The sequence below is a fragment of the Arachis ipaensis genome, chromosome B4 (genome assembly GCF_059453495.1).
Source record: "Arachis ipaensis isolate K30076 ecotype BB chromosome B4, ASM5945349v1, whole genome shotgun sequence".
Lineage (NCBI taxonomy): Eukaryota > Viridiplantae > Streptophyta > Magnoliopsida > Fabales > Fabaceae > Arachis > Arachis ipaensis.
Genome location: NC_142439.1, coordinates 146,153,650 through 146,170,818, shown reverse-complemented (window position 1 = coordinate 146,170,818; position 17,169 = coordinate 146,153,650). Strand labels below are relative to the sequence as shown.

Sequence of the window (17,169 nt, the reverse complement as noted above, 5' to 3'; positions counted from 1 at the left end):
ACATCAAATTGAATCATATGATATACAACCTTACCAATATTTCACCCCTTTGATTTATGTTCTTAGTGACTCTTAAGGGGCTGAAGAAAAAGGGTATGAGCATTGTATTCTCTTATGCTTTACTAGTAACATTTTATTTATGTTAATTTTGATCACATTATGATATGATGGATGATCTTCTTTGTGTTCTATGCAGGCCATGAAGTTTTGTGACTGTGATGGCTTAATTCAGACAATAATTTTGTGAATATATCATTTTCTAACTGATTTTGTGCGCCAAGATTAAGCAATCTTGGATTCATTACCCGGTTACTATTTAAGGTTCCATCTAGCTATAGTGTATAATAACATGTTATAGTTATGAACCAATCTGAGCTTGCATTACTATTACTTTTGCTTATGATCCATGCTTCGGCATAAGAACTTAATGCAAAATATGTTAGTCAAATGGGTTGAATTAACACTTTACCTCCATTGTTAAGTGGAATGGTGTGAAGGTACCAGATCTTAGAGGGTGAAGATTGAAGAAGAAAGGAGATTGAAGATTGAGAAAGAGAACATAGAAAAATGAACTTTATTGATTACTCAGCATGAATGAAAAATCAATTCAGTACAATAACATGCGTCTACTTATAGAGAGTGATGGGAGCTTCTGGAAAATTGCCTAAGGGTGTGAAAAGGTGTGACTAGTGTTAAAGGTGTGACTTGTGCCAAAAGTGTGACTTGTGCTGACTCATAACAGAGCCTAAGGGTGTGGAAAGGTGTGACTTGTGCTAAAGGTGTGACTAGTGTTAAAAGTGTGACTTGTGCCAAAGGTGTGACTTGTACCAAAAGTGTGACTTGTGCTGACTCATAACAGAACTACCTGTAACACTCTCATCATAACACCTATCATGGTGCAACCACTTTAATATGATTTGAAGAAAAGGAACTTCTCGGAGATATTTGTGCTGGGACAAGCCAAGTGTAGCAGTGTATTTTTATATCGATGGTGGCGAAAGTATGATATGGCCATATGGGTGATGAAATAGGGGAGGTTACAACATTATCCACGTTTTTTATTTTCTAGTTTGACTATTAATAAATCTGATAAGAAGATGAAAAAAGGATATGTCACAATGTCTCATGTTTTGCAACTACTACAGAGCTTGCTTGGTTACCTACTTTCACTTCACAATGAGAAATTAAATTATTTTTTAATGCACTTTCTTTTAGAGCAACGTTAAAATTTGGTTAAATTTATGATTTATTTGGTTGGTAAAAATATTTTTTATTTAAAGTTTTAGTATTTTTTATTTATAAGATTTCATGAAAAAAGAAAAAAAAAAAACTAAAAATATAATAAAATTTTTTTAGCTAAACTAATCTTTGTTATTGTCAAGCGTCAACACTTAAAGAGGCTGAAACAAAATAAAGCTAAGCATTTATTTCTATTATTATTTTTTTTTTTTTTGCATTTAAGGGGTGATAATAGGATAAATACGGAAGAATTTTTGTCCAACTCGATCTTATTCTACCTTATAATAATTTGCGTAAACTTCGTCTTGTTTTTATATACGATTGATAAAAAATTAAACCTTAACCTATTCTACAGATATTCATCATGTCCTTATAAGTATTAAAATCTAATAAATAAAATTAAATTTATTTAACTATCATCACATATATAATATAAATTAAAATTAAATTTAAAAATAATATAATGTTATTAATTATTTTACTAATTATTATATATATACTGATACGGATAAAAGTATGTACTATTTAAATTCAATCTTCGCTCTATCCCATCCGAAACGCAATCCAGCTAAAAATTTGCCCCACTCTGGCGAATAATTACCCCATCAGATAAGTAAGGACAAGATAAGTATCAGCTTCAGAGAGGGGTTTTCTTCTTGTGTAACACCCTACCACACAAAACTTTATACCTAGGACGTAAATTAATGGTGGCGAGGCGCTACGACCTCTAAAACAAAAATATGTAAATAGATATATGAAGAATAGTTTAACTAGGAGGTTTGGAAGAAAAGATGAACAAACCAAGGCCGAAAACGCGTCACACTCGAAAAGCAATGAGATAGAAGGCTTATATAGAAAACCAAAAAGACAAGTATATAAACTGAGTTTCAAAATATAGATACATAAGCAAGCTCTAAACTCGACCTGTGAAGCAAAGGTCGGCTAGAATATATATATATATATATATATATATATATATATATATATATATATAACCCCAGAAATAAACCAACATATAAATATAAATCCTGTTTCTCCAAGTCAACCTCTAAGAGAGACAAAACATAATATATACAAGATGGAGAATCTATACACATAGATAAACATAAACAAAATACAAACACCAAGTTCCAAGATAGCTCTTCACTTCAAGAGTTACCAGAATGTTTAGTGCGGTGTCTCGCATCCTGCATCTGAAAACAACAACATATGTATGGAATGAGAACCGGAGGTTCTCAGTATGGTAAAGGTACCCACATAGATAATATATAAGGTCCCGAAAAAGTTAGAGGCAATCCTAGAACTTCGATACCCATATTCAAAACTTAGAGTTATACTTTAAATCAGAAATAAGGTAAACTATCTAAGGTACTCAGGTTCTAATCCAAATATAACTTAACACTTCAATCTCACTCTCCTCCAGTTCTCCAAATCACCAGTTGAACAATCCTCAGTGTCACTTCAGCCAACATGAGGGATCTCTCAGTTGCATAGACATATAATAAAGACAAGAAAAATACAGATAGAATGCAGTTACAGCAAGTTAATTAAATATCGGTTAGTCACAGGCAAGCACATAGGCAATCCAAAACAAATACATACACAAATAAGTCATACAAATGCATATGATGCATGTCTGTCTTATGGCTAATGAGCTCATTTCTCAGTTATATAGTCAAACTCAACATGTCTGGTAGCTAATCCAGACATTGTCTCTTTGTTGCGCAATAATACCATTAGAGGGAATACGTGCCCTGTCACTATTAGAGGGATTATGTGCCCTGTCACCATTAGAGGGAACCTTACAACCAGAGAGAAAACACATACATACTTGTCATCAATCATCCTCAATCATGTCTTATTTATTATAATCATTCAATTTTATAATCAAATTCAGTTTTCATCATTCTCCTTCCTCATCTCTTTTCCAGAGCAAGTGAACAATGCCACTGCCTCTTACCCAGGGTCTCAACTCTTAATGAAATTCAATTTCATTTTCAAATACATTTCTCAATTTCATTCAAAAATAATACTTTAAAATCATAATCTCATCATTCTTCATTCTCTGTGCATATGCACACTTTGAAAAAACTCTTCTGGGAGTGCGTACGCACAACTCTATGTGTACGCACATTGCCTTATTTTTCAATAAAAATTTTGTTTTTAACTGTTTTACCTTCTCGACAAGCTTGTAAATATCCGTAACACTTGTTTAAAACCTTTTTTTTCCAGTTTTAGGATCTTGAATCAAGGGAGAAAATAATAAATGAATAAAAAAGGGATATTTTAGTTATGAGTTTAGAGTCGATGACATAGGTTTTGGAAGGATTGTGTAAATTCTCGCTTCAATTGGTGAATATTGAGTTGTAAAATATATGGTGGAAGAGATTTTTGGGAAATGAGAATGCTTATGATGAATTTGAGAAATTGAAAACCGGTGATGGTTATGATGAGTTGAGAACTTAAAAATGAATGATGAAATTATTGGATTATATGAGAGTGTGCAGGGTGGCGTGGCAATTTTTCTGCTGCAAGATTATACTAGGCACTATATCCTTGGAATGATTTATGGTGAGACAGTTGTTGTTGATTCTTTTTCTGCTGCATGAGTGTGCATTGCCTATATCTCTGGCGTGACAAATTCTTTGCTACATGAGTGTGCAGGGCCTATATCCCTGACGTGGCAGATTTTTCTACTGCATGAGTGTGCGGGGCCTATATCCTTGGCGTGGCAAGAAGGCTACATCCGGGAGGATGTGTCGGGTTGGTATTTATAGACCGACAAGTGATATCACGAGTCAATAGGACAGGCATTCATCATATGCATCTTCTATATGCTTGTTTGCTTTGCTTAACTTTAGTTATGCCTAAATGAATCACATGTCTACTTGTTATTTGTTTACTTGCTATATATGTATATCACTTGTGCTTTACTTGTTTGCATTAACTGTGTTTTCTACTGGAATTGAAGAGGCTCGGTAGGCGGTGGCGATGGGATCACATGGAGGTTAGGCTGGCGAACGCTGTGGGACAACGATGCTATGTTAGTTAGAAATCCCTTAAGATAGAATACGCTGTTTATGGTTTAAGTTTTTTATTTATTCTAAACTTGAATATTTGTATTGATGTGAAGTTCTAGGATTGTCTTTGGCGTCCTGGAACCTTACATCTTATATATTGGGCACTGTTACTATACGATATGTTGTTGTTATTTTTTAGATGCAGGTTGTAACCCACCTCGGTGAGTTGCGAGATGGTGACAGAGCGGAGTATGGTTTTATCTTTGTTTTATTCTGCTTTATTTTGATATAGTCTCTCTCTCATCCTTTGTATTTATATAACCTTGTTGCCTTAGAGGCTTTATTTCTGAAAACTTTGAGAGATAGGTTGTTGCTATTTTAAACTTCAAAACTATGTTGTATTCGGTTTGACTAGCCAGCCTAAACTCCGCAGGCTGTGACTAGTCCTCTTTTTGTATATCATACTTATATGTATGTCTTGTTTAATTTAAGTACTACTTTGTATATCCTGGAGCTATCTACAAGGTTTTATATATATTATGTCTTGTTCTGTCTGTGCCTAAGTGTTTAGTTATCGTGTGTGAACGCTTCGCGTTTTATAATTTCGCTTTACGCGACTTTGAGCTTTATTCTTTCATCGGGCTTCTAGTTATATAAATTCTTAGACATATATTATATAATATAAGCTTTAGAACGGTTGTGACTCTTAGTTATTCTTTGCTTTACAACTAGAGGTAAAGTTTAGGGTAATTGGGGTGTTACACGGTGAAGAGGAGGATTACAATATGGATGGTAGGCAACATCCTAGAGTTATCAATGTGCAGACCAATATGTTAGGCAACATCTTGGAGTGTAATGCTGACCTCACCCCATGGAAGGTGGAATGTGTGGGCCTCGAGTCTCCACCGCTCGACAAATATAGAGATCAAGAAATTGTCAAACATAAAATCTATCCACTCTACTACATGCCCAAATTCCGCCTCCCTGATATAAGGCAATAGGATGTTAGGCGGGAGGATACCAAGGTCACATGGCATGGCGACAGTAATCGTGGTCTCTACAATATCCATAACATTTACTCTCACATATTAATCTCGTCTATACCATTAATTGTGTTTAACCATTACTAAAATTTCTAAACCAAGTAGATAAACATCGATAATAAATGCAACAGATACAGTATGAATATAATTTGTATTGCTAATATTCATAGCACTTACTAAAGATAGGACTATCAAACAATATATAAAAAATCAAAATCATTCATATTGCACTATTCTAATCTGACTGTCGTATTTGGGCATGACTTCAATTAATTACTTATTAATTTTACTAACGTATTAATTAATAGTTATCTATTTTATTTATTTCACTTAAGTTACAATTAGTTAAATCAATTATACAAAATATCAAACCATACTATATCTAACTAAATATATATAAATTGTCTAACTTTGCCTAGTCACTAAGTCTTACCACATTAAATAAGTTACTAAATTCTAAACATCTAAACTAATTATTCATTGAAAATAAAATAAGAAAAAATTACTAACCTTAAAATCTAAATCTCCAATCACGTGCCAAATAGCATTCAATCTATTGATGTCTCCATCACGGACATATTCTCGGAAGGCCATATTTATTTAAGATACTCGAATTTAAGCATTTAAAAACTAACAAAATTCTTAAAAATTATTCAAATACACAGCAATCTCGAGCAATCTCGGCTACTGTGACCTTCGAGTATATTTCAGATACTAAAACCCAAATTAGGCAAATTGTATATATCTCAAGTACCGAGACCCCTTTCTCAGTTGTCAAATATCTCAAGTGTTCAATCTTCGATCTCGATAATAACACATATGTCTCGGCATTGTTCGGTCATAGCATGGGGTCTCGGACAGCAAGATATGTTCAATTTTTAACTTACTCCTCAACATCCAAGATGTGTAAGAGTACGTAATTTTTTAAATATTTTAATTATGTATTTTCATAATTTATATATTTATTTAATTTAAATAAAAAATCCTTAAAATTACTATTTTATTAGAACATTTTTAATATGTGACTTTAGTTTAATCTTATTTTAGGTCTTATAATATAATATGTCAAATTTAGAATATGTCACATAAATATTTGTAAGATCATATATTATAAAATTTAATTTGACATTCGATATAAAATTTGTTATTCCAATAGTTGATTTCATTTAAGTTTATTAATAACATTACAATATTTATTTAATAAGTTTAATGAATATATAAATGATTGTATTGTATTAGTCTTTTTTTTTTTAAATAATACGATATTATCAGTATTATTTTAAAAATGATATCTAATATAAATTTTAATTTCAAATGGTAAAAATTAAAAATAATACTTAAAAAAATCCTATTGAGATTGCTCTAAATTGTAAGTGATAACTACTAATAAACTTTGATGATGAACTTGAATCCAACAAATGCTTAGAAAATCAAGTTTATCCGCTTGAATTAAGATTTGTTGCTTATTGAAACTATTTTGGTTGGTTAAAAGTTAAAACCTTTCACCAAATCAACATTAACAGAAAAAAATAATCAATTGCTTCCCCATTTTTCTAAAATAACGCTTTCCAAAGTTGCATTATTTTTCTCGGAACTGAAAAAAGGGGAAAAAACGCGGGAAAACGCTCGTCTTTTTAAACGGATTGAAGGAATGTTCATATGAATTTTCTTCCTCGCCAAAACCCTAATATCGATGACAATGAAGCAATCCAGCATGGAGAAGAAGAAGCTCAAGAGCATCAACGATCTCTTTCCTCCGGAACTGATACGAGCAATCTTACTGAGGATTCCCATCAAACACCTTGTGTGCGTGAGGTGCGTTTCCAAGCTATGGAACACTCTCATCTCCGATCCCAATTTCGCAAAATCCCATCTTGATCACTCTCTCGCACCCTCCCATAGATGCCTCTTCCTCCAAGGCAATTCTCACGCTTCCTCCGTTGACCTCGACGCACTGCTTCAAGATGATAATGATGGCGTTGATGCAATAGCCATCTCTCTCCCTTTCAAGATGATAAACCTTCTGATGATTTCTGTCTTGTTGGTTCCTGCAGAGGGTTCGTACTCTTACACTGCGAACCACAGTTTTTTATCCTGTGGAACCCACTCACTGATTCCAGCAAAAGAGTTTCATACTCTCATATGGTTAATGCCGCAACAAGCTATGAACACTTCTCCGTTCGCCGTGAAGCGCTTCTATATGGCTTTGGTTATGATGGGTCACAAGATGATTATGTAGTAATTGTAGCATATAAGGGTAAAGACGGCGAAAACCATTTTGATCTGTGTTGTTTCAGAAGCAATTCATGGGTTAATCTTGATGCTGCACTTCCCAAATTACTGGACCGGGATAATTTAAAATCTAAGGGGTTGTTCTGTAACGGGGCTATTCATTGGTCTACTCATGAGTACGGTTTTCACATTGCTCCTATCCAAGTATCGCCGTACTACGAGGCTGCCTAGCCTTGTATTATAACAATGGTGATCTTGTATGCTCTAAGTTTAAGCCACTGTGCTTATCTGCTAATGGAAGTATTATTGGAAGATCTTATCCTTGGGAGGGTGAAGTAGAGTTCTATATATATAATGTCAGAGGAGAGCTGCTCAAACATGTTCAATATATTTATGGTGAGCCTACCAGCTACACAAGGTCCATTGTGCATGTGTTCTGTCCCTTGGCACTCCCTAGCAACATCAAGCAGAACAAGAGGAAGAAGGGTTGTAACGTGTGCTTTACACCATTTTGTTGCTGTTAATTTTGCTTGTGTTATGATTGATTGAAACGAAATGAGCTTGATGGATTTTGCACTAAGTTGCAACCAAATGTGAGTTTTGACCATTGATGGTGAATTTGAAGTCCATTAAACCATGTCTTGCTTCTTATTGTCACGTCTCCCATTGAGGTTCTTTGAGATTAAAATTATCTCTGTTTTTCATGTCTAATGAGGTCAAAGTGTCAAACCAAAGAGGTCAAACAAGGGAAGGAAATTAGGAGTAAATACAGGAACAACTTGGACACTTTGATTGTGCGGTAAATAAAGTATAGGATTGGCAAGTTGAGCTGGAAAGGAGCTCCTCAAAATTCTTATTCTATGATTGGGGAAAACTCAAACATTTTAAAATGCAATTGAGTTTTCTCTTGTTAAATTCAATATCTCTTTTGAATCATATATAATAGTAAACTAAGTAAAGTAATATTTCTTAAATTATCTGCTTTATTTTTCCTCTCCAATATATGCAGTTCAAGTTTTGGATTTGTTTCTTTATGTTTTATTTTTGTACAATATTTTCTTGGTTCATTAGATTCCTATTCTTGTTCTTTTAATACTAATCCCTCTGTTTAAATGATTCTAAATGGCTTATATAAGTAATTGTCTTTTCTTCTATGCATTAATGGTTGGCGGAAACAATGTAATAGGTCGTGCAATTTATACACAAAATAGCACACTTAGTTGTGAGAATTGAGATATATATAAAATGTGAATTCCAATTTAAAAATTGTAAATTGTGAATTTATCGATTTATCAATTCAGTTTTCTGAATTATTTTTTATTTGTCAATAGTGAGCTGTATTGGCTCATTAATTTCCATTTTATGCATGTAAGTACGTAAATATAAGTATTTAACCGTCTTGAATATAAGTCAAAGCAAAAGTGGATTCTTAAATATCATAAAACTAGTCTTACGTGGTTAAATATCTTGTGTATTTAATTGTTTTGAGTATTGCCAACGAGTAATAGCTCAAATGGCATAGTCTCCTCATACCTAATTAAGAGGTTGGTTTTGTTGGTAGCTCGTTGTGTGTTATCTTCTATATTTTTGTTTGCTCTACTTTAATGTATTGAACTTCTTTTATTTCAAAAAAAATTGTTTTTAGTATAGGCTTTTATAATTTTTAGAATTATAACAAAATAAATCCTCAAAAAATGGGACTTATATGTTTTATATTTGTGCAACTAAATATCCTTCATATATTGTTATTTATTCAACATTTTTTAATATTAATTTAAAAAAATTAAAACAAACACATTTAAATACGTTTATTGTCTTTTTTTTTTAATTTAAAAAACTATCTAAAAAACAGAATAAACAAATTAAAATTCAAAATTTTAAATTTAAATTTTCTTAACACTAATACATCATAAACAAAACTTTAAATATTCTTTTAAAAACAGATTTCAACTAACCACCTCTCCTAAGTGGTAACTAAAGAAAACCTTTCCTTTGTGAAAACTGAAAAACCAGGGGTGCAGCGCCTCCCCTCCTCGCCGCCTTCGTCTTCTCCCGCACTGCGCACATCCCCTGGCAACCTTTTAATTGAGTATGAGGAGACTATACCATTTGAGATATAACTCATTGGCTAAATGGGAGTTTGTATAGAATTGATTTTGCAAACTTGATTTTGATGAAAAGTAAGTTTGTGTTAAAGTAATTTATGTTTAGTAATCTTTATATCAAAATAGATTATAGTAAAATAAATATTGTTTAGATTACACTACTCAAAATTATTTTTAAATAAAAAATTATTAAAATAGACATCAACTTAAATAAATTTTTTATATTATTCTATTATTTTAATTTAGATATTTAAATAAATATTATTAATTAATTTTATAATAAAATTAATATTTACTTACTAAAATAAAAATAATATATAAAAATTGGCAAAATATATTTTTATATCAAAAGTAAAAATAATATATGAAAAATATATCAAAATATATTTTATTATATTATATTACTTATAATTTTTTAGTACTCTTGATACTCTTTTATTTAATATTATTTTAACTATAAATTTTAATTATTTATGATTTTATTCTTAATTATAATTAGTTATTTATTTATTTTGTTCTTTTTAATGGGATTAATAATTTATATTATAACAAAATTATAATAATAAATTAATATACAAGAATTACACTTACAAATTTTAATAGAGTCAAACAAAAAATAAATTTTTTTTATACAAAATCAAAAGTAAAAATTTAATAAAAAAATATAATTATATATTTAAAATATTTGAATACCAAAAAAACTATAAGAGGGTAGAATTGATAAGAAAAAATAATTCAATCCTAACGTGATTTTCTAAACGCAAAACTATAACATTTAAAAAAAAAAGGTACCCAAATATAAATAGCAAGCATTCAATGCACTGAAACGTGTTTCTCTTCTTTCTAACGCTAAACCAAACACAGGTATTGGCAGTTTTGTAAAATGAATGTAATGTAGATGTGCTAAACTAATTTTTAAAGAATAAGTAGCATTTTTGAATTTAGAAACTTACCTAATAAAATTTTTTTGGAACAAAAATATCCGATACGATATTTTTTATGGACCCATTTAAAAGAACTTTTTTTTTTCCAATACCCAATCCAAAACTAACCCTTTTTTCAAGGCAATTTCAAGTCCCGGATCTGAGTTGAGTGAATTGGTATATAAATTGAGAAAAGCTGAGCAATCCAAGCATGCATAAGAAGAAGAAGCCGAAGCACACGGTGAACAAAGCAAAAGAGCAATCGAGCATGGAGAAAAAGAATCAGAATGACAAGAGCAAGAGCATTCATGACATCCTCCCTCTTGATCTGATACACATAATCCTTCTACGGGTGCCGATCAGACATCTCGCTCGCCTCAAGTGCGTTTCCAAGCTCTGGTGTTCTCTAATTTCTGATCCTGACTTTGCGAAATTTCATTTTCACCACTCTCCCGCAGCCACCAACGCATGCTTCTTCATGAAAAACGACACTATGGCTTACTTGGTTTACTTAGACGACAATGATGCATCAGAAAGAGTGGTGTGTCCCCCTTTCCAAAAGAAAGCACGTTCTGATTTTGTGGTCTTGGGATTCTGCAGAGGCTTTATTCTCTTCCATCGAGACCCACATTTTCTTGTGGTATGGAACCCACTGACTGGATCCAGCAAAAGAATATCCTACTCTCATATTGTTCATCGTAGTAAGCCCCCTGGCTATGGCACGATTGCCTACAATATGTATCTGCATGGATTTGGTTATGATGCATCACAGGATGATTACTTACTTCTTGTAGCTTGGTGCGATTGCAAAGGACAATATCATTCGGATTGCTTTTCCTTGAGAACCAATTCATGGATTAATCTTGATACTGCAGTCCCCAAACTCTTGGGTTTTCATTACTGGTATTCTGGTGGGTTGTTCTTTAATGGCGCATTTCATTGGGTGCCTTGTGAACTTATAGATTACAGGGATGCTATTGTAATCTTTGATCTCATGGAAATGACTTTTTCAACTTTATCTGCGCCCGAACAACTGTCATGCTCCCATCCAAGTCTTGCCCTACTGAGAGGCTGCCTAGCCTTGTATTCTCGCAATGCTGATTGCTGTAACACTGACATATGGGTGATGAAAGAATATAAAGTGCACTCATCTTGGACTCTCTATCAGATTCCTTGCAAGGACTTCTGGCCTCTGTGCTTATCTAGTAATATGGACATTATTGGGAGAGGGTATACTTCGTGTGCTAAAACAGGGTACATCCTATATAATGTCAGAGGAGACCTGTTCAAGCATTTTAAATATCTGTGTTACCGTGAACCCATTATTGTGTATACAGAGAGTCTCTTGCCACTCCCTAATGACATTAAGGATAAAGATAACAAGAAGAAGATGAAGAAGGAAATCGGTATGTAACCAATTTCCTAGGCATTGCACGAAGCTATTCCTGTTAGTTTTCATTGCATTTTGCATCAAGTTCCAATCAAATGTGACTTTTGTTTCTGTATGCTGAAATTTGAATTTATCAATGCTTAGGAATCATTGATCACTGCCTTGCTTCTTGTAGTCCGGGATTGTGGTGCAGTTTTGAAGTTTAGATTATTTTCATGTCTAAAACTGTCTTTTACCTGAGCTTTTTTTTGCAGGTCATCAAGTTCACCATGAATATTTTTGAACAACCTGATGTTGCTAAAGGTTAGCATCAAAGAAAGGAGAATTAGGAGCCAACATACAAGTGAACAGCTTGACACATGGGGAAGAAGAACATTTGAAAAGTGCAAATGAAGTTTAGTTGGTTATGCAAAACTTTTGATGTTTTATATCTTAGTTGGTTATGTAAAACTTTAGATGCTTTATTTTGCAGATTGCATAATGTACTTTTCTTTTATCATGTCAAAACCTTATGAATCCAATCCTAGAAGTTTTAATTGTAGATTCTTTTGGGAATAATACATTTCTCCTGCAAACTTGAGATGCTAGGTGTGGAGTCTAGTGAATTTGTCAAATGAATCTCTTGTAAAATTTCTGTTTATCTCTGTTTTATCGAGCAATGACATTCCTTAATCCATACGATGTTTCTTGCAAGTATCCAATCATATTCTCAAGAAAACTTAACAACATGAAAACACTAGTGAAAAATTTAAGTCGTCTGACATTAAATTTGAGTGGTTTAAAACCATAGATTATTAATTCTCATTGTTATGAAAATTCTTATATTAAACTTACTGCTTAATTAAGGAATATATATAGTAGAGGTGTTAGTGAAACTACTTAAACACGTTTTAGATATGTTACTGAGGGTGAAGTAGAGTTCTATATATATAATGTCAGAGGAGAGCTGCTCAAACATGTTCAATATATTTATGGTGAGCCTACCAGCTACACAAGGTCCATTGTGCATGTGTACTGTCCCTTGGCACTCCCTAGCAACATCAAGCAGAACAAGAAGAAGAAGGGTATGTAACATGTGCTTTACACCATTTTGTTGCTGTTAATTTTGCTTGTGTTATGATTGATTGAAACGAAATGAGCTTGATGGATTTTGTACTAAGTTGCAACCAAATGTGAGTTTTGACCATTGATGGGGAATTTGAAGTCCATTAAACCATGTCTTGCTTCTTATTGTCACGTCTCCCATTGAGGTTCTTTGAGATTAAAATTATCTCTGTTTTTCATGTCTAATGCCAAAATTTTACTGTTTGATATTTTCTGCAGGTTCTCAGAATCACGAAGAGGTCAAGCAAGGGAAGGGAATTAGGAGTGAATACGGCTTGGACACTTTGATTGTGTTGTAAATAAAGTGTAGGATTGGCAAGTTGAGCTGGAAAGAAGCTCCTCAAAATTCTTATTCTATGATTGGGGAAAACTCAAACATTTGAAAATGCAATTGAGTTTCCTCTTGTTAAATTCAATATCTCTTTTGAATTATATATAATGGTAAACTAAGTAAAGTAATATTTCTGAGATTATTAGCTTTATTTTTTCTCTCCTATGCAGTTCAAGTTTTGGATTTGCTTCTTTATGTTTTATCTCTATACAATATTTCCTTGGTTACTTATCTTTGACTGATCTATCATTAGATTCCTGTTCTTGTTCTTTCAATACTAATCCCTCTATTTAAATGATTCTAAATGGCTTATATAAGTAATTGCTTTTTCTTCTATGCATTGATGGTTGGCGGAAACAATGTAATAGGCCGTGCAATTTTTACACAGAATAATACACTTTGTTGTGAGATATATAACATGTGAATTCCAACTTAAAAATTGTGAATTTATCGATTTGTCAATTCAGTTTTCTGAGTTATTTTTTATTTGTCAATAGTGAGCTGTATTTGGCTCATTAAGTTCCACTTTATGCATGTAAGTACATAAGTATAAGCGTATAACCGTCTTGAATATAAGTCGAGCAAAAGTGAATTGTTAAATATCATAAGACTAGTTCTGCATTGTTAAATATTTTGTGTATTTAATTGTCTTGAATATATGCTTAACAATTTTTTAGAATTGTTACAAATTTTATATTGTAAACTATGTTGTGAGCACTAATATCAGTTTTGTGTCTCTTATTATTTTCTGACTTCTATCTAAGTATCATAATAGAGAAGCCTATTTAATTTACTTGTTCCTATATTTTTTTTTATTTGGCTCTTTAATGACTAAAGATAAAGTAATAAATGTATAAATAAAATTGGTTACAGTCACCAAAAAAAAAATAAAATTGGTTATGTAAAATTTAAAGATGTTTTATTTTATCAATTATATACACAAATATACACTTTTCTTTTTAATCATGCTATTAACGTAGTTCGTTTTAAGTAGTTTTTTAGTAAATCATGGTAGACCCAACTAAAAAAAAAATTAATGCTTAATTACTTTGTATGTCAAACCACAAAAATTTAAAATGAAGAATGTAACAGAATTTCTTAAGGTAATTTTTTGCATACAAAATATACCAAAACAAAAGACTTTTAAAAAAATAAAAAGGAGAGAGAAAATAAAACTATGGTTGTTCAGGAATTAATTAAAAAAATTGTTTATTCGAATATTTTTATTTGATTAATTATTATAGTAGAAATATTTTGATATTAATTGCATAGTATTTTGTGGAAGATAAAAGTAGAGAATATTGAATAAATAATTAGAATGTGAGAGTGAAAAATAAATTGAATAAAAAAATTTAATTCAAAGTGATTTGTTATTGAACTAAATAGAAATACTAAATAAATTTAATTTTACTATTTTATATATTTTCTAAAATAAATCCTTAAAAATAGAATTTATATGTTTTATTTTTATAAATTCAAAGCAGTGTGATTAGATATTCTTTAAATAGAGTCTCCAAAAAGATATTCTTTAAATATTGTTATTTATTCAATTTTTTTAACATTAATTTAAAAAAGTTAAAACAAACACATTCAAATACATTTATTATTTTTTTAATTTAAAAACAAATATAAAAAAACAGAATAACCAAATTAAAATTCAAAATTTTAAATTTAAATTTTTTTAACAATTAGACATCATAAATAAAACCCTAAATATTCTTTTAAACACAGATTTTAATTAATTAATCACCCCTACTTTGTCGTAACTAAAGAAAATCTTTCATCAGTAAAAACTAAAAACCCAGAGCTGCAGCGTACCTCCCCTCGCGAAGAACTTCTCCATCCGTGACGGCGACATGCAGTTCCATTGCCGACCTGCAGCTCCCCCGCTCACCTCTTTCATCCCAAGTCTCCTCCACCATCGCGATCCTTCTTCGTCTAAGGTAATTCTGCTTGCAAAACTATGTATAATTGGGTGTTTTGTAAAATAAATATAATGTGATATGCTCAACTCTGATTTTTAAAGAATAAGTTGCATTTTTGAATTCAGAAACCTACCTAATAAAATTTTTTTGGAACAAAAATATCCAATACCATATTTTTTATGGACCTATTTAGAAGATAACTTTTTTTTTCCAATAGCCAATCCAAAACTAACCCTTCCTCTTTTAGTTTTAGGTTTTTAAATTAATTTCAAGTCCCGGGAACCGGAGTTGAGTGAATTGGTATATGAATTGCGAAAAGCTCAGCAATTCAAGCATACATAAGAAGAAGAAGCTGAAGCACACAGTGAACAAAGCAAAAGAGCAATCGAGTATGGAGAAGAAGAATCAGAATGACAAGAGCAAGAACATTCACGACATCCTCTCTCTTGACCTGATTCACATAATCTTTCTGCGGGTGCCGATCAGACATCTCGCTCGCCTCAGGTGCGTTTCCAAGCTCTGGTGCTCTCTCATTTCTGATCCAGACTTTGCCGAATTGCATTTTAACCACTCTCCCGCTGCCACCAATGCATGCTTCTTCATGAAAAACGACACTATGGCTGACTTGGTTTACTTAGACGTCAATGATGCATCACAAAAAGAGGTGTGTCCCCCTTTCCAAAAGAAACCACCTTCTAAGTTTTTGGTCGTAGGATCCTGCAGAGGCTTTATTCTCTTCCATCGAGACCCACATTTTCTTGTGGTATGGAACCCACTCACTGGATCCAGCAAAAGAATATCCTACTCTCATATTGTTCATCGTAGTAAGCCCCCTGGCCCTAGGATTGCTTACGATTTGTATCTGCATGGATTTGGTTATGATGCATCACAGGATGATTACTTACTTCTTTTAGCTTGGTGCGATTGCGAAGGACAATATCATTTGGATTGCTTTTCCTTGAGAACCAATTCATGGATTAATCTTGATGCTGCTGTCCCCAAACTCTTGGGTTTTCGTTACTGGCATTCTGGTGGGTTGTTCTTTAACGGCGTTGTTCATTGGGTGCCTTTCGATTTTGAAGATTACACGGATTACACGGACGCTATTGTTATCTTTGATCTCAAGGAAATGACTTTTTCAACTATATCTGCGCCGGAACAACTGTCATGCTCCTACCCAGGTCTTGCCCTACTCGGAGGCTGCCTAGCCTTGTATTCTCGCTATAATGATTGCCGTAAGACATATGTGTGATGAAAGAATATAAAGTGCACTCATCTTGGACTCTCTATCAGATTCCTTGCAAGGACTTCCTGCCTCTGTCCTTAACTAGTAATAGGGATATTATTGGAAGAGGTTATACTTCGTGTGGTAAAACAGGGTACTTCATATATAATGTCAGAGGAGACCTGCTCAAGCATTTTAAAGATCTGTATTGTCAGCTTCCCAAACGTGAACCCATTATTGTGTATACAGAGAGTCTCTTGCCACTCCCTAGTGACACTAAGGACAAGGATAACAAGGAGAAGATGAATATGAAGAAGGAAATCCGTATGTAACCATTTTCCTATGCTTTGCACGAAGCTGTTCCTGTTAATTTTCATTGCATTTTGCATCAAGTTCCAATCAAATGTGACTTTTGTTTCTGGATGCTGAAATTTGAATTTATCAATGCTTGGGAATCATTGATCGCTGTCTTGCTTCCTGTAGTCCGGGATTGCTGTGCAGTTTTGAAGTTTAGATTATTTTCATGTCTGAAATTGTCTTTTACCTGAGCTTTTTTTTTTTGCAGGCCATCAAGTTCACCATGAATAATTTGAACAACCTGATGTTGCTAAAGGTTAACATCAAACAAAGAA

At 32.5% G+C, this 17,169-nt stretch overlaps 1 protein-coding gene and 2 pseudogenes across 2 annotated transcripts; all 3 read left to right on the top strand.

Annotated features, from left to right (window-relative positions):
• Positions 1-6,992: 6,992 nt before the first annotated feature.
• LOC107637419 (F-box/kelch-repeat protein At3g06240-like) lies at positions 6,993-7,765 on the top strand (annotated as a pseudogene).
• Positions 7,766-10,749: 2,984 nt separating this feature from the next.
• Positions 10,750-12,609, top strand: LOC107635568 (F-box protein CPR1-like). Its single transcript, XM_021122190.2, has 2 exons — positions 10,750-11,968; positions 12,207-12,609. The coding sequence occupies exons 1-2, from the start codon at positions 10,774-10,776 to the stop codon at positions 12,233-12,235; spliced, it is 1,224 nt and encodes a 407-aa protein (XP_020977849.1). The 5' UTR covers positions 10,750-10,773; the 3' UTR covers positions 12,236-12,609.
• Positions 12,610-15,180: 2,571 nt separating this feature from the next.
• LOC148569559 (F-box protein CPR1-like) lies at positions 15,181-16,869 on the top strand (annotated as a pseudogene). The gene is made up of 2 exons (XR_001619278.3): positions 15,181-15,330; positions 15,560-16,869. The product of XR_001619278.3 is annotated as an F-box protein CPR1-like (transcript).
• Positions 16,870-17,169: the final 300 nt, after the last annotated feature.